This window comes from Podarcis pityusensis (assembly GCF_964106645.2).
Source record: "Podarcis pityusensis genome assembly, chromosome: 8".
Taxonomy (NCBI): domain Eukaryota; kingdom Metazoa; phylum Chordata; class Lepidosauria; order Squamata; family Lacertidae; genus Podarcis; species Podarcis pityusensis.
Window position 1 is genome coordinate 59,632,354 of NC_138033.1, and position 26,176 is coordinate 59,658,529.

A 26,176-nucleotide genomic window follows, 5' to 3' on the forward strand; every position below is an offset into this window, starting at 1 on the left:
CCCTGATCAGAACATCTCTCCATGTTCCCCTACCATCAGTAGTGTAGTGGGCAGCTGCCAGGAGATGGACTTTTCAGTGGTGGCTTTGAAATGTCTTCCCCAGAAAACCTCACCTAGCACCCACTCTGATGCCTCTCCAGTGCCAGGCAAAGACTTAAAAAAAAATTCCTATGCCTTTTTAGCTTTTTAACATCAATTGAGGTTTTATTTTGATGTTGCTTTTATAAGTCGCTGCTTATTTTAATATCAATCCTAACCCCACTCCCGTAGGAATAGGACTTACTTCTGAGTAGATTTGATTAAGACTGTTAATATGACATTGTCAGATACCTTTACCATGCATTTGAAGGTCAGGATAATGGATAATAATGGATAATAAGTGACAAGAAAGACTTGTGTGGAAATACAATGGATCAAAACCCACTACCCCAGGCCAGTTCACCAAGTTCCCTTTCTTGCTTCTGCCATTGCTATTCCGCGTTACAAGGTTGCCTTTGGAACTGCAGCTGCTTGTGATATATGTCAGTTAACCAACTTGTGGCCATCCCTGCCCTCAAATGCTGTTATCAAATAGCAAAATGTGAGAACTGTTTTACTACCACCCAGTCAACCCGATTGTCTTTCACCCAAACCACATACGCAGTAAGTTAAGAAGCAATTGAGTGTATCCCCAATCCAGGAAAGGTGGTCTGCCATTAACCCTGTTTGAGGAAGAGAACTGTCTGCTTAATGGGTGCATGTGAGGTGGGGAGGGGGAGGGAGAATGGTGCGAGAGAAATATTGTTCTGATGCATCCGTTCTCCCTGTTTAATTTCTCCCTCTTTTCTTTTTCAGGTAACAAATAAGGATGCAACAAAGATCAGTGTAAGTGTGTCTCAGTACATTCTGCTTTTCTGTAGGCATCTAGCTGGAATAGGGGTAGGAGTAGGCACAGCCTGAGCACATAGGAAAAACAAGTCCCTGTCAATTCCAGCTTAAAGAATCTCAGGGAGCAGGGATTGGAGGAGCCCTCCTGTTCCTGAGTCCTTGGAGAGGGGCTGCGCATGAGACCTCACAAAGATGGGGCCTTGATTCGTCGTGGTATGCAGCCAAATCCTTGGATGTCCTCCTTGCCCACGTCATGTCAACCCTCCAGAGCAGGGATGGGGAAACCTGTGACCCTATTTGGACTACAATGCCCATCATTCCCAGCCAGCACCACCCATGTTTAAAAAAATGATGGGAGTTGTGGTCCAACAACATCTGAAGGGCCACAGGTCTGTCCCCCCCACTGCACTGGATTATGGTAGGGAATATCCCCAGCCCTATGTGGAGATGCCAAGGACTGAACCTGGGACATCAACAGGGAGGACAGATGTTCTACCACTGAGCTATATCCCTTTCCATGAAAGGAATGCAATAAGGGAGCTTTTCTCATGGCAGAACTTGCAAACATATAAATCCCCCGACTGCAGTGTCACATTCTAGGACAGTGGCTCTCAAACTTTTTTCTCTGGGCCACACTTTCAGAATGAAAATTTGCCGGTGCCACACCAACCTGTTTAATTGATAAGAGATGTATTGGAAAACACAACTAGGATTGTCCTCAGTATCATTCGATGCTCTTTCTCTCACCTTGAAAATATATCTACCCATATTCTGGAGAGAAAAACCATTATACTACATTACACTACACTGAAATGTTTGCCTTGAAACTTCCTTCCATATTTGCCATCCTCTCCTGCCACATCAGTGTGGCATGCTTCATATACCCTTCAAGAATCACTGGTCTAGGAGCTTTGCCACTTCCTTTGCCTAAATATGTACTCAGAACTTAATTCCAAGTATATATCTGCACTGTAGTCAATATTCTTACTTCCCCCATCCCAAAGAACCCAGGGTCTGTGGAAGGGGGAGTCATTAATAGATTATGTCCTGCCCCATCACCAAGCTACAGTTCCCAGAATTCATCAGAAGTTGTGACTGTTAAATTGGCACAAGAGACCAAAATTAAGTTTTCTATCTTCATACATCACACATTGTGACATCTTGCAGAAGTTGTTTCACCCCTACCCAAATGAGGTGACGCACACACTTTCCCACCTGCTACATTGTTTTTTGTTTTTAGATTATTTGGACTGATTGCATCTTAAGCTTTGGAGGCAAAGCCATCCTGGCCTGCCTCTATGAAATTTGTTTATTGCAAATGGGAGGTTGCCTTAGATCTGGAGCACCCACCTGTAATTGGTTTCTCTACAATCTGTTTGCTGGTGTGTGGAACGTAGATCAATAGGAAACAGAATCTTTGGGGTTTCTTTGATGAAGCACTTTGGAGCTGAGCTTTATTTAAATAAGGGTCAAGCTCAGGCATCCCTGATGATAACAGGCATGTTGGCAATCCTACTATTATTTCTGGTGACAAAAAAGGAATAATTAAAATATAGAAAACAGAACAATAGGAGTGTGTGTGTGTGTGTGTGTGTGTGTGAGAGAGAGAGAGAGAGAGAGAGAGAGAGAGAGAGAGAGAGAGAGAACATGCATGTCTAAATATGGACAAGATCAGAGGAGAGGGAAATTGATAAAGTGTTTGGAGACAGAATTTCAGAGGCAGATGTTGCGGGCTGCATTTCAGACGGGGAAACGGGAGGGAAAGGGGAAAATATATTAGTCCCAGTGCATCTATTTTTGGAAGATGATTTGGACTCACTCATGGCAACATGGCTGCGTTCAACTTTGAGGGACCTGGTGCATCTTTTTTCTCTCTCCCCTTTCTCTGACCAGGATTTTGTGTGCTTTGCAGAGGATTAAATGCAGAAGCTGTTTTCCGTTGTTATTATTATCAGGTGAGGGGTATGAAGGTCTGCATTTGTTTTGGGGAATCAGAGATGAAGCATGAATGGCTGGATGCTGTTGGCTGCGCTTGTTTCTGCAAGAGTACGAGGGCAGGATTAGAGAGAGCCAGCACAGTGAGGTTGCTTTTGGACAGATGATACATTTTAAATGCATTATTGCTGGAAGCAGAGGGGGGAGCAAGGAGGATTAGTGGCTAGCTGTTGACTGCAACGGAGAAATGCATTTAATTAAGGGAAGGAGGAGATGGAATTAGTGGCCAGCATTTGATTTCGGATGAGTGACCCCATGCTTGGAAGTATTCCTTGGTACAGGGGGCGGATAGAAATGGCCAAAAGCAATGACTTGCAGCAGTGGAATATTTGATTTTGGGGAGGAAGACAAATTGAATTTTTAAGACAGAGGGAAAGAGCAGCATCAAAAAGGCTTTTTTGTTGTTGTTTAATTCCACAGAGCGTCTTTGCAAGGAGTTGTCCCTCTAACACTGTGTCAGGCATGCTGTCCATACATTGTCTATTTTTGACAAAGGGAGGGAGCAGGATTTAAGTTCCTTGAGGAGCTGCCTCATGTCCCCTGCAAGTCCAGATCCATGATCCCTCAGGTGTGAGGACCTGTGACGAAAGATGCTCTGCACATGCTCAGGGACACTCTCATTTAATGCATTACAATGTAAATTCTGTATTTCTAGGTTTGAGGACTGGTTAGCTGAGGCTCCAAACTGACCTCCGGTTTAACCTACAAAGCACCCTTTTGCTTGTAATCTGATTACCTTCAACTTCTTCCCTATGTATCTTAATGGGGCATTAGAATCAACTAGAGTGCTTTTGTGGCCAGTTTCAATATTTTGTCTCCAGGGAGTTGGAGGTAGACTTTTTTTCTGCTTACAGCCAATGTGCTTGAAGCCAGATTTACAGAGTTTTATTGTGCTTTTCACAATAACTTATTGGTGGTGGTATTGCAGTTATGGGGGGGGATGCAATCACAAAAAATACAGTGGGTCCCGAAAACATACATCTTGTTTCAAAAACAGAGGAATAGGAGGAGATGAAGCAGATATTTATTTCAGAATGCAGATGAGAAACCTGGATTTCAGAGCAAACTATTGTGTGTGTTTTTTCTACAGAAGGGACAAGGGAGCTGTAGACCTCCAGATGTTGCTGGGCTCCATTTCCCATCTGCTCTTGCCAGTTGGCAGGGACAGTGGTAGCTGTAGCCCATGGATAGGAAATTGCTTCCAGCCAGAGGTCCAGAACTAGAAGTCGCCAGCCCTCCACAAGCCATTCTGACAGATCATTGAGATGGGAAGGGTTCAAAATAGAGGAGGAGCTGGTGATGCTGATGATGATTTCATGAGACACTTGCATTTCATGGGAGGTATCATAGCTCAGTGGTAGAACAGCTGCTTTGCATACAGAAGATCTCAAGTTCAATCCCCTGGCATCTCCAGTTATTGAGGTTTTTTAAAAAAAGGATTGTGGGGAAAGGTGAAAGGAATGACTTCTGCCTTAGACCCTGAACGGCCACTGCCTGCTAGACTAGGCAATGCTGGGCTAGATATACAAGGTGCTCTATACCTGCCCTTCCCCTGCAAATCATCATTTGCGATATACAATTTTATAATAGCCAACCAACTAAAAGTAATCACATGGTTTGTTTCTGGCATTTTCCTGAGAAACATGGGCATCTTTGAGACTTCTTGCACATGCAAGAAAAACATGTATGCACATAATCAGACTCGGGTTCAGATTAATTCCCCGCTGGTACTGTACCTCCTACGTGCAAAGCAGCTTCAAGTGTGTGTTTGTCCATACAGTGTGACCAGAGACTGGTTTATCTTCAGCGTGCATATTGACCACATCCTGCACAGCCACCTAGTGTACCATTGGCAGACACTATGTAAACATGAAACATGTAAACACTATGGCACTCGATGTTGTACAATACAAAGCCCATCTGTAGTTACTGAAGATAGCTTCTTTGTGCAGGAGGGACTTTGTTCCTGATTTTACCTTGTGGACCACCCTGAGATCTTTTGATGAAGGGCAGTATATAAATCTAATAAATAAAAAATATGTGTCAGAATTGCAGTATTAAGGCTGCAAACATACACACACTTACTTAGGAATTATTTTGGCGGGGGGAGGTTGAAATACCAGGGAGGGATAGTTTCCCCAAACTCCCAGTGGCTACAAGCTCTAGGCAGTTCTGCATACGTGTATTTAGAAACATAGTGTGCATGTAAATCAGTCATAGCTGGAAATCTAGTATGTGAGCTCATTGCATAAGAGAAGGTCTGGTGTGTGCCCACAGTTGCTTGTTCGCCATATAGCCGTAAGCTGTGGGTGGCAAGGGGTTGAGGGTTCACGTGAGCACACCTCTATGACGAGGAGGGTATTTTATTAAAATTATACAGCGTTGCTTGTTTGCACCTAACAGGGCAATCCTTTGCACACCTCCTTACAAACTTTACACCCAGGAAAGTTTGCAGCTTCGATCTTGACTGTACAGTGGTGGCACGGGGTGGGGAATGAGGGGGGATACAGAAGGCATATAGGATATTTCTAGAGGGGCGAGTTGTCTCCCATATGTTCAGATCTCCAAAAGAAAAATATGTTCATGGCAGGAGTCCAGCAAGTGGAGGGGGCGGACAAGTGGGAGGCAAGCGCCTTATATACATCGCGGGTCCTTTTCGAGCTGTGCGCTGGAACAGACCCCAAGCTCCTTCCTCATCCCGGGAAACCAGTCCTGCTGGACGGCTAAGGCGTCTCTCTCTCTCTCGCTCTCTCTCGCTCTCTTTGCAGACGGTGCGCGTCCAGGGCAACGACATCTCCCACCGGCTGCGGCTCTCCGGTGTGCGGCGACAGGACGAGGGCGTGTACGAGTGCCGCGTGTCGGACTACGGCGACGAGGACACTCAGGAGCACAAGGCCCAGGCGCAGCTGCGCGTCCTGGCGCGCTTCTCCCCGCCCGACGTGCAGGCGGCCGAGGCGGTCTCGCACATCCAGAGCAGCGGCCCGCGCAGGAGTAGCCCGCCCGGGCGAGCCACGGCCGAGCCGCGCCTGGGGGACAAGCGTCTCCTGCCGGCGCAGGGCGAGGCAGCAGCCTCCTCTTCCTCCTCCTCGTCAGCAGCCTCCATCCCCGCCGCGGCTTCCTCGTCGTCGTCCTCTTCCTCCTCCAACTCCAGCACCACGACTATCGTGGCGGCGGCAGCAGCAGCAGCGTCGTCGGCCTCGCCTCCGCCGGGCAAAGCCACCATCCTTCGCCAGCAGCACGGATCAGGTAGGTGGAGGCGCAGCGACACCCGACGGGGCGCGGCGAGAAGCGCAGGGATCTTCCCGCGGCGCGGCTGGAAGACCGTATCTGGCTGCCGGCGAATGTGGACCATGTCGAGGCCTTGCCAAAAAGTGAGCCGGAGGGGCACGGCTGGGTGTATGTAGCAGCATCTCCCGGGAAATGGAAATATTGGGCTCCCTTTTCTGCTTGGGAGAAGCCGAGTGCCAGTTTGGAGTCCGCTTTGGGTCTCCTTTCCCAGCTCGTTCCTCCTAATCCTTTTAACAAAAGCATATGGCGTGTTTGGAGGAGAAACGCCAAATCCTTGTTCACCTCTTCTTCCTTGAGAAAATATTTCCCGACTATGTCGGGCGAAATTGTCAGAAGTTTTACATGAGCGAAAAGATAACAAAATGTACACACAGAATGAGAATTCTTCTGTTGGGACTTAATAATTTTTTCTGAGTTTTTAAAATCTCATTTTCGTGGCTCAGTTGAATTTAATCACTCTCCAACAGCGGAAGGAAATAGATAGATAGATAGATAGATAGATAGATAGATAGATATAGATTAACTCTTTACTACTTAGATCTGCAACATTTCTTGGTTTGTGTAACATTTCTGAGAATTGAGTCTCATGTAGGAAGAAAATAACTTAACAAATAGAAAATTGCCATTTCCCGAACAGATTCAGTTTTGCTCAGGCTTATTTAGTATTCTCTGGTTTGTTTTTTTATTTAATTCCCCCACCACACCACCACCATTTAATATTTTTGTAAGAGTTCAGATATATTTATGAGCAACTTCTCACAGAATTGTAGAAAAGTAGAGTTGGAAGGGGTCCCAAGGGTAATCTAGTCCACCTCCCTGCAATGCAGGTATAATAGCTAAAGAACCCCTGATGGATGGCCATCAAACCTCTTTCTAAAAAAACCCAATGAAGAAGAGTCCACCACCTTCTGAGGGAGTCCGTTCCACTGTCAAATAGTGCTTAATGATTCTCAGAATGATTTGTGCTCTGAATTGTGCAGTTGAAAAGCTCACACCTTTTCATAGGAACTATTTTTTTACTGCTCAGTACCAGAAAGTGGTTATAATACACCACTGAAAATGTGGGCTCCATGCAATTTTTGCCTCGCTGGGTGCCATTCAGTCTACATGATGGGGATAATAGGTTTATACTATCTTACAATGTTATTATAATGATTATAGGGATAATTTATGTGAATTGTTTTCAGTCCTGTAAAGTACACTATTGTCAATTGCCATTTGGCGGAAGCAAAAATGTTTTCTCACACAAGCCTTCGGTGACAGTTTTAAAGAGTTCTGTCCCGCTGCAAAAATTAGCACTGGGAAAATGTTTGTAATAGGGATCTTGCTGAGGCCGCCTTGACTCTTTCTGTGATGTTTTATTTTGTTGCGACACCCGTGCTGGAACTGACTCCCTTGGCAGCAGGGCCTGTTGATTTCAAAGAAGCTTATTTCCAGGTGTATTTGAGAATGTAAGAACTTGATAGCAATTCCACAAGACTGTTTGCTTGTGGGAAAGGTAGCAGGCATGGGGAAGTGGGTGCTTAGAGCAGATAGTAAACAAGCTCTGTACATATCAACAAAAGAGAAGATACATGTGCTTCTGAAGATCAAACTATCACCTATCCCTTGTTTATTGGTCTGCCGCATGAGAGCATATTCTTCCTCAACCTGGTGGTCTCCAGATGTTGTTGAACTACAGCTCCTATAATACCTAGAACATAGGAAGCTTCCTTATCCTTATGAGTCAGACCATTGACCCCTCAAGGGGGTGGCATGCATTTTGGGACTTTTTAGTTTAGAGGAGCATGACAGAAGTTTATAAAATGAGAGAAATAGAGAAAGGGGATGAAGAAAAGTCCCCTCTCCACTCATGATGCTAGAATGCATGGACTTCTGTCCAATGAAGTTGAACATTGGAATTCAGAAAAGATAAAAGGAAGCATCTTCACACAGCACATGGTTAAACCATGGAATTCTCTCCCACGGGAGGCAGTGATAGCCACCAACTTAGATGGCTTTCAGAGAGGATTAGTCAAATTCATGGAGGAGGAGAAAACTATTGATGGCTACTTGCCATGGTTGGTATGCGCTGCTTCCACAGTTGGAGGCAACAAGGCTTCTGAATACTGATTGCTGAAAACCACGGGATGGGAGGGTGCTCTTGTGCTTGAATCCTGCTTGCTGGTCTCCCACTGGCACCAGCTCAAGTGAGAACAGGATGTTGGAATAGGTGGGTCACTGACCTGATGATGCTCTGCCCCTGAGTTGCAGCCTTTTCCCCGACCACAGGTCATGCCAACTGGAGCTGATAGAAGAGCATTTTGGAGGGTAAAAGTATGTGTGCTCTGAACTAGAAAATCCTCCATTATGAACGCTCATAGCCATTCCTTTTCAAGCCTTGGTTTCATCTGTGAAGTGGTAACAATAATGCTGAACTTTCCTAAAAAGTGCTGTTGTAAGAAATTCTTGGACATTGGAAGGTTGTGACATTAGAACAATAGAACACTGCCTCCATTTTCCAACACTTTTCTCCACTTTGGAGAGAAAATTGTTGTTGCACTCAGGTCCTGCTTGTGTGCTTTCCATAAACATCCATTGTGGATGTTGGGCGAAATGGACTACTGGCCTGATCCAGAAATGACTTTGTTATGTTTTTAAACTCTGAACGATAATATGATGTATAGTGTAGAGCAGAGTGTCCCCCAGATGTTGTTGGACTACAACTCCCATCATCTCTGACCATTGCCCATGTTTACTGGGGCTGATGGGAGTCCAATAATATATGGATGGCACCATGCTCCCCCCCCCCCCGATTAAGAGTACTAGACGTCCAAAACAAACATCCCAGGAAAAAAACTTCCAGCAAGATGAAAGAGAGTACATTCTAAGTCAACATCACATTTCTTACTGCATTAATTTCAGTGCTTAGCAGAGTTCAGTACTGGTCACACTATGTTTAACAGAGACAGATCTGGCATGCTATGCTCAGAGGGTTACAGCTGTATGTTGTCATAAACTGTCACAACAAATTTTTGCTGGGCTTTATTCATGCCTCGGCCACCATTTCCCCTCTACACACAAATATGTAGAGCAAGAGGTCATTTCTGTCTGTATCAAGACTGGTTCGTGTTGGTGTTTATGATAGATGAGCTGACTCCAGAGAGAGCTGTGAAGGAGTATGTGGTACTTTTTTGCCCTCTGGTTCCTATCAATGTGGCATAGATCCTAGAAGTAGAGTAACTGTGTCTGCTTGATACAATGAGAAAAACCTCTCCTTCCAGGAAGCAAGGAGGAAAATCACCCACTGGGGAAGCGGACTCCATGAAGGTTGTTAACTTCATGCTTTAGAGGGGAGCTTCCCTTAAGCATTTTGCTTAAGTGTTGGAAATAGTGGTGGTCAATTCCTAGTGCTAGTTTTGACCTATAAAGCCTCATGTCGCTCAGGGCCCCAGTAAGTTAGGGACCACCTTTCCCTGCATGAACCCACCTAGATCCTGCATTCATCATCTGAGCCCCTTCTCCATTTGCCCCCTCCAAGGGAGCTGCAGAGGGTAGTAATATGAGAACAGACCTTTTTAGTGGTGACTCCCCAATTGTGGAATGCTCTTCAAAGAGAAATGTGCTTGGTTGCGCTTGGTAAAGGCCATCATTAACAACTTTTAGGTGCCAGGCAAAGACATTCCTGTTCACCCAGTCGTTTGACTCTCAATTGCTGTTCACTAAGTCCATGTTGTCCATGTATTTTAATGGGTCTACTTTTGAGTAAAACTGAGTTGGTGCCTCTTTTGGTCTGTGCTGCCTGCACTCATCCTGCTAGAGTCAGAGCTGGTATTTAGTGCAGCTTGCATGCATCAAATATGGAAATTTATGGTTGAAAACTGTTCCATCTAGAGGTGCCTTTAGGAGATGAAAGCATGTATCCAGTGTCAGCCATGCTCTGAAGAGATCTATTGCAAGTAATGAACAAAACAAACTTATGACCTTTAATTTTAATAGGTATACTCTGAGTAAAGGTTAGTTGGATACAGCCCATGTTCTCTATGCTCACCATGGGTAAGCAGTGGCTGAGAGGCAGATGCAGGAATCTACATTCCTGCACGCAACTGGAAGCAACTTTTCTTCCTTTAAAAGGTTATTTTGTGTTTAGTTTTTGCACAAGGGATGAGCAGGTGTAAACAATGCATGAATTCAGAAAATTACATTGTGTGGTATGGCTTATTTTTTAAATAAGAGGAATGGAGTAAATCTTGTATGAAAATCTTGTATGAAAATCATACTTGGGTCCTCTTACATGGAAGCTCTTTCCCTGTCCATAGAAGTGTAGACATTAACTGATAGCGGGGTAGAGACGAGGAGACAAGGGCACTCTCTTTGTGTGTAATGGCATACTTTTCTAAATAAGTGTTGGGCAGAACCTCTTGTGATGAAAAAATTGCATCCCTCCCAAGTAAATTGTTACTAGCCACCACTGTGCGTACCGACCTTCAGCACCCTTAACAAACCACAGCTCCCATGATTATTTGGGAGGAAGCCGTTACTGCTTTTATTTTTAAGATGTCTATACCACCCTTCATCCTGAGGATCTCAGGGTGGTTTACAATATAAAAACATGAAAATGCATAACATAATAACAAACACAAAGAGTGAACAAAACCCCACCATTTAAAATGCCATAGATGGTTGGTTTAGTCCAAGGCCTGGGAGAAGAGGAATGTTTTTATCCGGTGCCTAAAGAGATGTAACGAAGGCACCAGGTGAGCCTCCCTGGGGAGAGCGTTCCACAAGCAGGGAGCCACCACAGAAAAGGCCCGTTCCCGAGTTGCCAAACCCCAAAACTCTTGCGAAGGAGGCACATGAAGAATGGCCTCAGATGACGATGGCACGGTCTGGGTTGGTTCATATGGGGAGAGGCAGTATGATCCTGCTTTGAATTTACAGTGCAGATGGGGCCTGAGCCTTCCGACTATCAAAGAGAAAAATCAAGCTTCCTGCACAGCCTTGCGTAGACCGCCTGTGGGTTGTGAAGTGCATATGCCCTAATGAAACAGCCAGATCAGATTGTAATGGGCACAAAGCCATGCTAACAGATGGGCATAAACATTTGCAGCTAAAAGAGCATGTCAGATATGTCTGTTAGGGCAAAGATCCCCTGCCCCTGATAATCTGGCCTTATCTTTTCTATCTGCTCTATATCTCTGGTGGTTGGACATGTTCGTGAACAGGGAACACCGTGTTAACAAACCATTTGAAGCCTCCTGCACTGATGATTGGGCAGGAAATGTTGCAGCCAGTTAACGGAGAGGCAATCTTAGATCACAAGAGAATTCAGTGCAAAGTGAGAAGGTGTATGATGGGTGGAGCCAGTCCCAGAATGTGTTCTGAAGACACAGCTTTGCAGGTCTGGGTCTGGTCAGTGCCTTCATGGGGCATCTTCTAGGGAAGTCCTATTATGAGGGGATCCCAACAGGCATCAGGAGGGTGCTGAAAGTGTTCCAGAGCAATATGAAAAGGCAACATCCAGGAAGAGTCCGTTTCAGTCCTCAGCATGAAGCAGGAGGAGAAGGAGGGGAAAACAGGATTGAAAGAGGAGTGACACTGAGAGGACAAGGAAAGAGAGGCAGGTGAGGGGAGGTGGAGGAGGAGGAGGCAGAAGAGACAGACAGCGAAGCAATACCTCAAAGGGAAAAGTGCAGGAGGGAAAGAGCAAAAGTGAAAGAGTAAAAAGCGGGAGGCCAGAGGGAGGGAGGGAATGAAGGAGGGAGGGGAAAGAGCTGACAGGAAAATTATTTGTTTATTTATATCCCTCATTTCCCCCGGCTGGGACTCTAAAACAGAGGAGTATCCAGTGATGCAGAGGGGTAACTAAACTCTAAGAGCAAAGCCTCTTCCAGGAGGTTCTTTGCAAAGAAGAGGCCTTCTGAGGCTCTGAGGACTCCTGGGCCAGGAAAAACATGGCGCCTTCCCTGAGTTCTGTTATGGTAAAATGAAGGCATGTGAATGGAAGAAGCACATAAGCAAACAATGGGAGAGTGCTGGTGCAAGCTCTTAAGCACCGGATTTATGTGCTGATGTCAGGTCTGTCCCCGTCAACAGTCTATCCCAGGGCAGTCCACAGGTGGCCCTTGAGACCTTTTCTGGTGGCCCTCAGCAACATTTGACACCCCACCCCACTGGGCTTTGGGAAGGAGGCATGAGGGCTCTGACAGGGTCCTAGAGCCCTCCAACCTCCTTCCCAAAGCCTAGTTAATGCTTCCTTAGCTTTGGGAAGGGGGTGGGAGGGCTTTAGGACCCTGCCAGAGCCTTGTGCCTCCTTTCCAAAGCCCAGTGCCTTGCTTAGCCTGGGAAGGCAGCGCAAAGGGGTACGTCAAGTTTTGGCATCTGGAAAAGGTGGAATGAGGAGTGGATGGTTCATTATAAGTGTACCACGAATGCACTATTATTGCATCATGGACATGTTTGTGGACTGCTGCCCCCAGGGAGGCTCACCTGGCACCATCATTACATAGCTGCAGGAGCCGGGGGGGCATTTCTTTTTCACTAGGCCTCTGTGCCTAGTGGAAGTCTCTGTATTGGAGGGTGAAGGGAGTTTCCAGGAGGTCTTCAGTTTTGTGATGTACTAGCAGATGTTTGCGGTACATTTTGTATCCTTGCCTAATTACTGAAGCATTAATAGCACCTCTGCATTTGTTTGATTTAACCTTTCTGATCCTGAGGTTAATAAAATGTGTGTTTTTGGCAGACGCTCTGTGAATAATGTGTTTAAAAGCAGCTGTACAAGAAATAGATGCTCAAAACTAAACTCATTAAATGTTTTAATGCATTTGCCTAAGATAATGTTTTTCATATATATATATATATATATATACACATATATATATATGCATCCGAGTTTATTTTGGGATGGAAGGACCTGACAATTGTGGTTGACTCTGCTTCTCCTTTTTCCAATCTGAAATTCAGATCTCCGTCTTTTTGCAGCGATCGGAAGGTTTTTCTTTTATAAAATCCTCATTAAAATCCATCAGCATTTTAGTGAGAATGTCTCCTAGTAAATACATTTTTAGATGCAGTTTGGACTCATGAACACATCTTTTCAAGCCGTTGTTCCTAATACAATGTTCTCTTGCATGTTATTTTCACTAATATCTTCAATCGGTACGCACACTTTCCCATAATATGTGTTTTTTCTGAACATTGGTTGGACAACTGAATTGCAAAATTTGGATAAATGCCAGTTTCAAAGCACTGCTGTGTTTCAGTTTGCATACTGAGAGTGTGATTTGGCTTTGCATGTGTACTGAATTTCTTCTCCATCCCTATCTCTGACATCGCCAGTCTTAAAAGGATCAGGTAGAAAGTGATGGGAACTTGAGACTCTTAACGAGCTGCTGCCATTCGAAGCAGATAACAGTGGGCTCTAGTCACTCAAGTTAATTGTGCATAGCCAAAGACCTTTACAAAATACAAAATTTGCAAAGCAACACAAGAATTAGAGGGAAATATTGTTATGGAAGCTCACAGGACAACTGTTAATAGCTGTGTATACCATCCTAAGGGTAACAAAGCATGGGATTAAAATTGATAATACATTATAATTATTGATATGGCTAGGGCTGTGAGATGGCCGGGGAAAATATTTGGGCCTGGTGTAAGGCAACTTCCCATGTTGCTAATATTGTCCTTCCCCAATTATCCTAGTCAATAGACTTTGGATGTGGAACCTGATGCCCTACAGCTACTATCAGGCTGAACCAGCATGTGAATGATCAGGGATGATTAGTGTTGTAGTCCAACAGTACTGAACTAGACGAGCCAATGGTCTGGCTCAATATAAGGCAGCTTCCTATGCAGCTTCCTATAATAGGAGGCACCTGTGTGGTTGCTAGACTCCAATTCCCATCAGTCCCAGCCAACATGACAAATGGTCAAGGATGATGGGAGTTGTAGTCCAGCAGTATCTGAGAGAAATACCACATTGGCTACCCCTGGTACATACTGCCACTTCACTAACAGACCCTCCAGGTGTCCCTATTTTCCAGGGACAGTTCTGGATTTACAGAAGCCGTCCCTGTGTCTGATTTGATCCTGGAATATCCCACTTTTCCTTAGGATGTCCCTATTTTCATTGGAGAAATGCTGGTGGGAATAGAGTTATGCAACTCCCAAACTAAGGAGTTAAGTAACTATACAGCCTTTAGAAGACATCTGAAGGCAGCCTTGTATAGGGAAGTTTTTTGACGTTTAATGTTTTATTATGTTTTTATATATGTTGGGAGCCATCCAGAGTGACTGGGGCAGCCCAGTCAGATAGGTGGGGTATAAATATGATGATGATGATGATGATGATGATGATGATGATATAGGACATTCTTCTTTTCATCAGAGAAATATTGGAGGGTGTGCACTGTTTGCCCATTTTAACAACTAAGGGCTACAGCATTGTTTCCTGATGTAGAAGAGATCTGGGTCCAGCAGCTAGTCTACTTATCCTAGGTATATTAAATACCACAAAGGATATTTGCCATAATTGAAATCAAGATAGGGTTCTTAAATGTCACTAGGCAAGAAACATGCAAAAGGAACTTCTTATTAAACATGCATCACTAGAGGTTTTTTAAGGCCAGGCTTATTAAGGACTCCCTTGAATTGTGGTGAGGTCAAGCGAGGGAACAAGGGGTTGTTGTTTCTTTGTAATGGGATGTTGATTAATTCCTAGAGTATGAAAAATGTCCTTAGAGTCCACCAGAGGAAACAGATAGGTGGTTGAACTTCCTCATTAGGAAGGTTTGTGATGGTTGAGAGCTATATGTGGCAGTGCTTAATTCTTAAAATGAGGGTTCAGACATGCCTAGAATGTGGAGTCCCTGCTATGAACACACACTCTTTTAAAAAAAATAAAAAAAGAGTCTCCAAGCACCTTAAGGACTAGTAGATTTATTGTGGTGGCTGTTTTCCTAGATTAGAGCTCATTTCATCTGATGCATGCCTGGAACATTGTTCTCAGATGGCTGATGTACAGACAGGAATGCAAAAAGAGGAGTCCCCAAAGGTACACAGGAGATTATTCACAGGTACACAGAATATCTGCCTCTTAAAGATGGAGGTGGATCTGCATGAGAGCTGGATTTTATCTTTCCCAAAATAGGGGATTGGCCTTTGTACATTTCATCTTTCCAGCAACCCTGGGTGCTACATGAAACCTGCAAAGGTTGTAGTTTAGGGCTCCTCCAAGCTTACAGAGAGGTTAGACTCTATTCAGTCTTTTCAGTCCTGATTCAGTCTGTTTCAGTCCTGATTTGTTTGTGCAGAGGTCAGTGCTGGATTACCGAATAGGTAGGCTAAGCATGTGTTTAAGCCACCAGCAAAACAGGAACACCCAACTAGAATTGAGGAAATTTTTTAATTAAAAAAGAAAAAGAATTTGACATTTGTTTTTTTAAACAAATCATCAAAGTAGTCATCATTCTTCTAATGTTGATTATTACTAAATGCTCCGCAGATCACTCTTTTTCTTGGCTGAAATGAAAAGATCCTCAGATAACAACATGTAAGGACAGATTTGATTCACTTTCTCCACCGTGTCTGGAAGCGGGCCTGCTTTGTCGAGTCAGCTTCAATGAACTTTTCAAGAATTTTGCCATCAGAAAACTAGAAAGAAGCTGTTTTGATTTCAGCATGAATAGTAGATTTGTCACATTTAAAAAAAAAAACTTTCCATTTTATAATTTCATGTTGTTTTTATTTAGAATTATGTATGGAGGGGCACCATTATCTTTTCAGGGTTTAGGGCCTCTAAAGGTTTTAATCTGGCCCTGGGAGAGATTATATGACAATGAGCATTCGTCGTGAATTCATCAAGATTTGTTTGTATGGTGATCCATTCATCCCATCCTTTTCAGTTCATTTTCCTAATCACAAAGGTACCATTTAAAAACAAAAACAAACCAAAAAAACCATGGATTTGTTGCATCAGGGCAGCAGATCCACTTTAATTATCCAAACCTAGATTTCTAATCTGCACTTGACTTCCCCCTTGCAAAAGCCTGGAGGTAGCCAGAGTCTTACTTGAATTCTTCCTGCCTATTTCCACAGAGGCACCTTGAGAATAAGGTAAAGGTAAAGGGACCCCTGACCATTAGGTCCAGTCGTGGCCGACTCTGGGGTTGCGGTGCTCATCTCACTTTATTGGCCGAGGGAGCCGGCGTACAGCTTCCGGGTCATGTGGCCAGCATGACTAAGCCGCTTCTGGCGAACCAGAGCAGCGCACAGAAACGCCATTTACCTTCCCACCTATTTATCTACTTGCACTTTGACGTGCTTTCAAACTGCTAGGTTGGCAGGAGCAGGGACCGAGCAACAGGAGCTCACCCCATCGTGGGGATTCGAACCACCGACCTTCTGATCCGCAAGTCCTAGGCTCTGTGGTTTAACCCACGGTGCCACCCGCGTCCCTACCTTGAGAATGGCCTACATTTAAAGCAGTAATTTGTCACTTTAAACAGCCATGGCGTCTCCCAAAGAATCCAGGGAACTGTAGTTTGTTATGGGTTCTGAGAATTGTTAGGAGACTCCTATTCCTATCACAGATTGCTATAGCAATCTGTACAGCAATCAAAGAGTAGTTCTGTACGTGGCATAGGGGGTCTCCTAACAGTTTACAATAGAAACAAATTAAGTTATAAGGCTCCTTTTGTGGGGTGTTTGCAGTAATAGAATAACATTTACGCCTTTAGGGTTTGTCATTATCTGATGGGGCAGGTCTTTCCTCTAATCCAGATGTGTGTGGGATGACTTACAGATATATAATTATGTGGAGTAGGTGGGAGAGGCACCCTGTAAAAACTTCTCTCCTTTAAAAAAATAAAATTGGAAGAGACAACCAATATAGTCATTAACTGTGAAATGTCTGAGAAAAGAGAAAGACTGTTCCCACTGAGAGTTCACAAACCCAAGATTTACTTGTAAATACATCCATCAATGCTGTGAGTCTACCCAAAAAAACAAAAGTTTTGCTAGCGCAGTCGCTTTCATATACCTATAGTAGTCACTGCAAGTATGTTAGCAGCTTGGAATCTGAAGCTCCAGGATCATAATTGTCCATGGGCTAATGACAGTGGACAACAGCATCCGCCTCTAAGGCCACTACCTTGAAATGTGCTGCACTCAAGAAAGCTGCCAATTTAGGATACCCTCACTGCTCTCACTGCCCAAAATCCCTGGGACAACAGGAGCAGCACTGAGGCCAAGTGGATACCCAAACTAGGAAGTTCAATGACTATCTGGCAACACAAGGTCTCCAATATTGAGTTCTATGTGGGAAGATGACTTCAGAATCATGCTCTGTATCATGGCTATGCTGATGCTCTAGAAAGCGGTGGGGCAACTAAAAAAAATGTTCAGGTGATGCTTAGCTACTGCTAATGCAACACCCCTTCTTTCCCATTTCCAAGTTCTGCTTTACTGCTTAGCTCAGGGGTAGAGAACCCTGTGACCCTTAAGATATGGTTTGGATTCCCAACATTTGATCTCTCTGGCTGAAGTTGATGGGAGTTGGAGCCCAACAATGTTTGGAGGGCCACAGGTTTCTCATCCTTGCCTTAGCTGCACAAGTCCTCTGGTTTTTTGAAAACCTTCTTGCTGATCTGCTGGACAGCTCCTTTCATAATACAGCTGCGGTAGCAGGAACTGCAACAGTAAATAGGTGCTTAACAGGGCAGTTGTATACAGTGGTACCTCAGGTTAAGAACTTAATTCATTTTGGAGGTCCGTTCTTAACCTGAAACTGTTCTTAACCTGAAGCACCACTTTAGCTAATGGGGCCTCCAGCTGCCGCAGCGCCGCCAGAGCACAATTTCTGTTCTCAACCTGAAGCAAAGTTCTTAACCTGAGGTAATATTTCTGGGTTAGCGGTGTCTGTAACCTGAAGCATCTGTAACCCGAGGTACCACTGTATCTGCTTCCCAGGCATAAGCCCCCTTGAGTTCAATGGGACTTACTCCCAGGTAAAGATCAAACCATAAGAACATAAAAAGAGCCTGCTGGATCAGACCATCTAGTCCAGCATCCTGTTCTCACAGTGGCCGAACAGCTGCCTGTGAAAAAACAGCAAGCAGGATTCGAACTCAAGAGCCCTCTCTCCTTCTGTGGTTCCCAGCAACTGGTATTCAGAAGCATTGCTGCCTCCAACTGTGGAGGCAGAGCATTGTGGCTAGTAGCCATTGATAATCCTCTCCTCCATGAATTGGTCCATTCCTCTTTTAAATCCATCCAAGTTGGTGGCCATCTCTGCCTCCTGTGGGAGCGAGTTCCATAGTCTAACTATGTGCTATGTAAAGAAGTCCTTCCTTTCATCTTAGTTAAGAATATAAGAAGAGCCTGCTGGATCAGGCCAATGTCTAGTCCACCATCCTGTTCTCAAAGTAGCCAATCAGATGCCTGTGGGAAGCCTGCAGGACAAGAGCACCCTGCTCACCTGCGATTCTCAGCCACAAACATACAGAGGCATGATGTCTCTGACACTGGAGGTGGTTCCATGCTGGAGTCTTTTTCCTTCTTTCTTTTCTGTGAAGCAAAGCCAAAATTTTTATTAACAAGGGCCAAAAAGGTCTGGAAGTAGAGAAGAAAAGCACAGCAATTGTGAGTATTTTGAAAGGACCCGGTTTGTGTTGTTGCTGTTGTTTCCTCCCCCCCCCCCCACCGTACAAATCTCTGACAGCATTGTATTAGGAGGAAGATGAATTGATTATAGGTTTTTAATTTAAGGAGTGCGTCTTGTGGCAAGTGCACAATGCCTGTATGTACCACTGCGCTGCTGCGAGCAAGGCAGGAACAAAGCAACTGTGTGCATCAATATTAAACAGCTCCTGTTGGGTTTTGCATTGGTAAAAGCCGGGGTGTCAGTGAAACGGGGGGTTATTTGTCACAACAGTCCTTAGCAACCGTTATTTTTGCATTGCTGGGCTGTTACCAACAGGGAGGCAAATTGCTGTCATCTGAGAAGTGGAGCACTTTAGCAGAACAGCAGAATCTGTATCTTGCGAATATGGCTCTGGGCAAGGAAAGGATGTCACCATTCAGTCCGGCACCAGTTCTGACTTCAAAAGGACAAAGCTTAGTAGGGAGAGAATGATGGTTGGGAGGCATGCAATGCACCAGCCCTTGCTGAACACGCGGAGGTACGAGGGAGACTGGCTGGAAACCTGAGGCCGCACTGAATTCCATGAAGGAATGGCTCCGATCTGGTGGAACGCTCTGTCACAAGAGACTAGGGCCCTGCGGGACTTGACATCTTTCTGCAGGGCCTGCAAGACAGAGCTGTTCCACCAGGCCTTTGGTCAGGGCACATCCTGACTCCCTCCTTTGGCAATCTTCACAGAACTCTAGCCCAATGGTTGCCATCAATTTGATTTGAATTAATTTTATAATGAAATGATTTTAGAATGTTGTACTATTTTATTGTTGTTAGCCGCCCTGAGCCCGGCTTTGGCTGGGGAGGGCGGGATATAAATAAAAGTTGTTGTTGTTGTTGTTGTTGTTGTTGTTGTTGTTGTTATCATCATCATCATTAGGGAAGAGAGGCAGGGCAGAGATCTTCCAGCCACCCAGCCAGCCATGCCCTGCTGAAATGATACTCCATTCCACCTCCCCCCTCAACTGGTTTTACATCCCCTACTCCACCCCAAACAGTTGGCATTCTGTAGCAGCTACAAAGCACACTCTGTCTTCATATGGCTGTTTTTGAAGTTTTTCCTTCCCCCAATAATAATAAAAAAATGTCTCTGTACTTCTGCAGACTCCTGTCTTAAACCATGGACAGCAGCTGTAAGTCACTGTCGACAATACTGTGATAGATCAGCTAAGATCTGACTTGGTCCAAGGCAGCTTCCTATGCTCCTAGGTCTATAAAATTGGGCATAGTGGCTATAGAGATGTTTTCCTCCACTTCTTGATGATTGGGAGATTCAGGACAGGCAAGGAAGGAACTACTTCTTCACATCATGTGTAGTTAACCTGTGGAACTCACTGCCACAAGACACACTGATGCCTGCAGACTTTAGGCGGCTTTATTTTTTATTATTTCACAAAATGCACATACTGTTAGATTGTTATTTTTTTAAGACCTCAAAAAGAACAACACAGCAAAATTACCAGTTAAAAAACAGTGACATAAAACATCTGCTTCAATCTGCACTTCTAACCATTGAGGCTACCTGGGCCTCCAATGACGAAACTGGATGCAGAAGCACCCACCCCAGATTGCAGACTTGCTCCTTCAGGGAGAGGGAATCCCATCCAGGTTAGGCAATTGTACCAATTTCTTGGTCATGGGAGCTACTGGCTTTGTTTTGCCAGGATTCAAGCTCAGCTTCCTTTTCGCCATCCCTCTCACCTCTGCATCCAAACACGGATACAGGGACTGCACAGCTCTCCTAACTCAGATGTTCTGGAGAAACAGAGCTGAGTGTCAGCAGCATAATGATGGCACATTGGCCCCAAATTCCTCAAGACTGCTCCCAGCTTTCAACAGGCATTATACAAATTTGTGACAAATAAGGCTATCAAATGACTGTGCGCGGCTACCTCCAGGAGTATACTTCTGAATACCCGTGGTTCATGAGCAACACTGGGAGAGGGTTATTGCCTTCAGGTCCTGCTTATGGGTTTTCTAGAGGCACCTTTCTGTCCAGTAAGAAATGGGATACTGGCCTAGATACTGGCCTTTGATCTGATCCAGCTCTTTTCACATTCTCATGAAGTATTCTAAGCAATGGAAAGTGCTGTACAAATATTAGGCATCGTTGCACTACGCATCTAAGAGATCCACACAGGCATATGGAAGAAGCAAATTCAACTGTTTGACCCACTGGTTTGCAAAAACTGACCAAGTGTTGAACTATGATGCTAAGCCTAACATTTTATAGGGTTATGACCTGATCCCTTTAAAGATTAATTATCTAGCTCTTTGCTGTCCTACTCACAAGACAGATAAGAGATTATTCTCAAAAGACAGGGAAATACCCCTGGGGATTTCACAAGCCATCTGTTGTAAACCAACATTTGCCCTGCATTTTTAAACTTCCGCAGTTTGCATACAGGAAAAGATTAATATGCATTGAGTGGTTTAACAATCAACTCCTCTTCCCAGGGAACTCTGAGAACTGTAGCTCTGTGAGCAGAATGGGAGGCCTGCGAAGAACTCTCAGCACCCATAACAAACTACAGATCCCAGAATTCTTTGGGGGGAGCCAAGGCTGATTAAAGTGTGAGGCAGAAACTATCCTACACCCTCCCCCTTTGTGTTTCCCAGCAACTGGTATTCAGAGTAGGGCTGAGCGATATATCAACATATCGTCCAAAACCAGTTTGAGGTCCATATCATGATACAGTGGTACCTTGGGTTACATACACTTCAGGTTGCAGACTCCGCTAACCCAGAAATAGTACCTCGGGTTAAGAACTTTGCTTCAGGATGAGAACAGAAATCGTGCAGCGGTGGCGCAGCGGCAGCAGGAGGCCCCCATTAGCTAAAGTGGTGCTTCAGGTTAAGAACAGTTTCAGTTAACCACAGACCTCCAGAACGAATTAAGTTCTTAACCTGAGGTACCACTGTACTGGTTTCATAATTTTTGACCTGGCAATTTATTGCAAATTGGGAGGGGGGTATTATGCAATAATCACAATATAGGGAAAAAAAACCATGAACCTAGCCAGTTCCTCTTCATAATTCCATCCTTATTTCATATATTAGTATATTGCAATGTTTAGCTGGTGATACATAACAAAGCTGAAAACCAGATATCACCCAACCCTGTTGTTCACTTCTACATAGTTCCATCCTTATTTCAGACATCGTGATATATCATGATGTTGAAAACCGGGTATCGCTCAGCCCTAAATCAGTGTCAAAGTATCTCTCTGATTTGGGAGGTAATGAAGCCATCCTAACTAACAGCCGCTGGAGAGAGTTGTGCTTCTATAAGCAGCCAGGAATTTTGTGCCATGTCATTGTCAGTTCTTTCAGAATGTTGCTTCTATCCAGTGGGCTGGAAGCCATGACATTTGAACTGGCTTCAAGCTTATTTAAATAAACTTATAATGCAGATGTGTCAAGCAGATGGGGCAGAGGCCATTGTCTGGTCACAGCAAAGTGCAAAGAAAGCTACAGTCTGGGGTTAGATCAGCTCTGAAACGGACTGGTTGCAGCAGCTGTGCCTGTACTAAATGCTCTTCCATCAGCTCCTTTTGGGATACTCCAAATGGCAAAGGTTAAAGATGGTATATAGGGACATAGGAAGCTGTCTTATACCCAGACCATCAGTAGAACTTGCTCAGTGTTGTCTACAATGGCTGGCAGAGGCTCTTCGGGGTATCAGTCAGAACCCTACCTGGAGATGCCAGGGATTGAATCTGAGACCTTCTGCACACAAAGCAGGTGTTCTGCCACTGAGCTACATCCTGTCTCATGGTCTATCTAGGTGATCTGTGCTGATTTTTGTCTTCAATGAACTTGACAGGCATAGGAAATGGTCTTATCCCAAGCCAGACCACTGGTCCATCTATTGCCTACACGCTACCTGGCAGCGGGTGCTGTATTGCAGAGCTTTTAACTCTTCCCCAACAGTACCGTGTTTCTAAGAGGGTCTTGATGGAGACACTTAGTGAACCACTGGATTTGCGGCATCTCCCAGGCCACATAATTTGCAAAGCAATTCTGCAAATAATTGCTTTTCCATCATCATGAATTCATTTTTGCATTTGTTGCAGATTTTATTGCAAAAGGGTAGCTGGGTAGCAGAGAAGCTGAAATGTTCGAATCCCACTGGTACAAGTGGGACTTAACAGAGCATCCCCATATATGTTTATTCAGACATAAGCCTTTTTAAGTGCAGTGGGGCTTGCTCCCCAAGTGAACATTGGATTGCAGGCACACACAATTTTTAGCTGCAAAGCAATAGATACTTGCTTGGGGGCAAATAATGGCTTGCATCCGCACCTGATTTGCACCACAGACAGCATTTTTCATTCCACACTGCATCGTCTGCAATGCAAGTCAGAGGAATTGTTAGTTCCTATGTACAGCTGCCAATCATCCAGAATTGCAGTCACCGAGGGACCTGTGTGCCTGTGTGAAATGGAGTGTAACTTTTCCTGGATCATACTCAGGTTTGATCAGTCTTTCAGGGATGATATATATTTAATGAATAGCACATCTTGAAAATAAGTTCAGGTTGTAGTGAAGGGTGGTTTTTTTTTAAGGGTGTATGATTTGAGCTTCTATCATAATAGCCTTGACATTTTAAGCATCTCAAAGTGTCTTCTTCTTCGGCAATCACTCATAGCTGAGTAAGATTGTCTTCCATAAACACGGTTTTAACAATGAGTCCGTAAGTGACTGTGGAGGCCAATTCTGGATCCACACATCCTTCCACAGTGGGGACATAGGTTTCCAGGCGGGAGCTGATCACGTTGTGGATTTGCCAAGCATGCCTTCCTCCTAGCACGTTTCTCCCTTGCGTCCTGAGTTCGAGTGTCTTCAAACTATATTTAGGCTGCAGTTAACTATTGATTTAAGTGGATCTGCTGCACAGTGTCTGGTCATTTAATCTAAGACCTGCGGGGGCTGTTCGCGAATTACCCAGCAGTGAGAGAAAGGCACTGCATGCACAGAGGCACTCCTTCTACTGTTTACGTTCTACAGAGCTCAGGCCTGGAACTCTCTTGAAATACATCATGCCGCAGGGATTTTCGTGTGCACTCATGGCATTGCTAGGGGGTCAGAAAGCAATTTTGCTCCAAACCATGTTGGTTAGAGGCTCTGCAAGCTATCACATCCTCTCCTCCATGAGGTTGTATGATTGCTTCCCAAATTGGGGGGGGGGGGGGATCTGTAGTGCTAAGTGTATGTTGCATGTAATTACATGCCATTGTGTGAAGATATTTTCTTTCAAAGTGGGATATAAATGTGCTTAATGAATTAAATTAAATAATTTTTGGGTTTCCAAATATATCACTATGGCCAGTAGCTTAGACTGTTTTTTTTTAAAAAAAACAGGATTAGACAAACTGAAGGATCAGTGGAACTGACTCCCACAGGAGGCAGTGATGGCCACCAACATAGATGGCTTTAAAAGACGAGTTGACAATTTCATGGCAAATGAAGCTACTATTGGTTACTAGCTGAGATGGCCATGCTCTACCTCCCCAGTTGGAGGCAGTAATGCTTCTGAATATCAGTTGATGGAAACCACAGCAGGGGAGGGTGCTCTTGAGTTCGAATCCTGCTAGTGGGTTTCCCACAGGCATTTCTCTTTCTAAGTTCCGTTCTCTACATTTCCTTATCAGCAAGCGAATCATGAAAATTCATCTGCATTTTTCTGCACTTTCTCCCTATTATGCACTCTTTTGCAAGCTATTTCTGCTGATGCAATGCATATTTTCGTACATTATTGCCATGAATGTATGGATGCTTATACACACACCGGCTCCCCATATACACTTTTTTGTATACATCACTTGGTTGAAGAAACACCTTGCAAAATTTGGAGGTGTGCCGTCTTGGAAAGAGAACCAAGTTTTGATGCACAGAGGGGTTTTTTTTTCAAAAAGTGTGAATTGTGTCATTTCTCACTGAAGCTGAAATGAACCGAGTTTCTCTCTGTCCCTAGAAAGGAGAAGGAGCTTCTTCCGATTCTCCTCTTCATCCATCTACACGACACCAATATTGTTCTGCTTTAAGGGAGACACGGGTGGCGCTGTAGGTTAAACCACAGAGCTTAGGACTTGCTGATCAGAAGGTCGGTGATTCGAATCCCTGGGACGGGGTGAGCTCCTGCTGCTCAATCCCTGCTCCTGCCAACCTAGCAGTTCGAAAGCATGTCAAAGTGCAAGTAGATAAATAGGTACCGCTCCGGCGGGAAGGTAAACGGCATTTCCGTGTGCTGCTTTGGTTCGCCAGAAGCGGCTTAGTCATGCTGGCCACATGACCCGGAAGCTGTATGCCGGCTCCCTCGGCCAGTAAAGCGAGATGAGCGCCACAACCCCAGAGTCGGCCATGACTGGACCTAATGGTCAGGGGTCCCTTTACCTTTATATGTGCCTTTACATTGGCTGGCATTTCTCTTGTACCAGAAGCACAGGCGCGTGAGCTCACCTTTCTCTTTTCAACACACACAGCTAATCCATGGTGATGCAACCCTACACAAATATTTATGCAGAGCTTTTAATTACAATTGCGTATGAACAGCGGAGGCCAGCCGTATTCCTGCAAGGTGGCTTCTTGGAACGCTCTTTGGGGCTCTCCAAATTGGATTGCACTGAAATCTAATAGCAGGAATGCAGACAGGGGGATGAGTGTTATCGATTGATAGAGGCAGAGAAGAGTGCACCTTTTTGCTTGCGTTTTATCCCTTTTCATCATCTAGGCAATATGATATTTTATTGTTTCGATCCATGCAAGCTGTAATCAACCATAGAATTTATGTTCCAAGTATGCCTTTATTTATTTTCAAATAAATAAGGCAGGGGGGGAATAAGATTTCTTTTAAAAGAATATCTTTGAAGCTCTAAACATTGAACAGAGTTCAGCGTCTTCATGCTCACAATCAGCATGCATTAGACAACAATATTGACTAAGGAGCCAGCCAGCCCTATCTGTGAGCATAGATCAGTCCAGAAAGATTTGTAGTGGTTAGACCAGGGGTTGTCAACCTGGTCCCTACCACCCACTAGTGGGCGTTTCAGGATTCTAGGTGGGCGGTAGGAGGTTCTACGGCACAAGCTGAATCCTCCTTCCATCGAGCACTGGTGGGTGGTAAGGAAATTTTACCATAAAGAAAGATGCATTCGTGGGCGGTAGGTATAAAAATGTTGACTACCCCTGGGCTAGACAGAACAATCCAAGAGTTCCCTTTGCCTATATACACATTAGGAATGACACTCAGCCTGGGCAATGAACATGGGATGTGTCGTATTTATGGACATACACTTCTAAAAATGGTCCTTGCATTATTGGTCCATCATCTAACCGGCTACTGCCACAGGTTGC

General features: G+C 44.6%; 1 protein-coding gene across 2 annotated transcripts in view; it reads left to right on the top strand.

Moving 5' to 3' along the window:
- VSTM2B (V-set and transmembrane domain containing 2B) overlaps positions 1-26,176 on the top strand; it is a 36,724-nt gene that overhangs the window by 9,473 nt on the left and 1,075 nt on the right. For both annotated transcript variants that reach the window (XM_081015564.1, XM_081015563.1), the window contains exons 4-5: positions 835-864; positions 5,631-6,108. In XM_081015564.1, the coding sequence (XP_080871690.1) occupies positions 835-864; positions 5,631-6,108 (508 nt within the window). The remainder of the gene's footprint in view (positions 1-834; positions 865-5,630; positions 6,109-26,176) is intronic.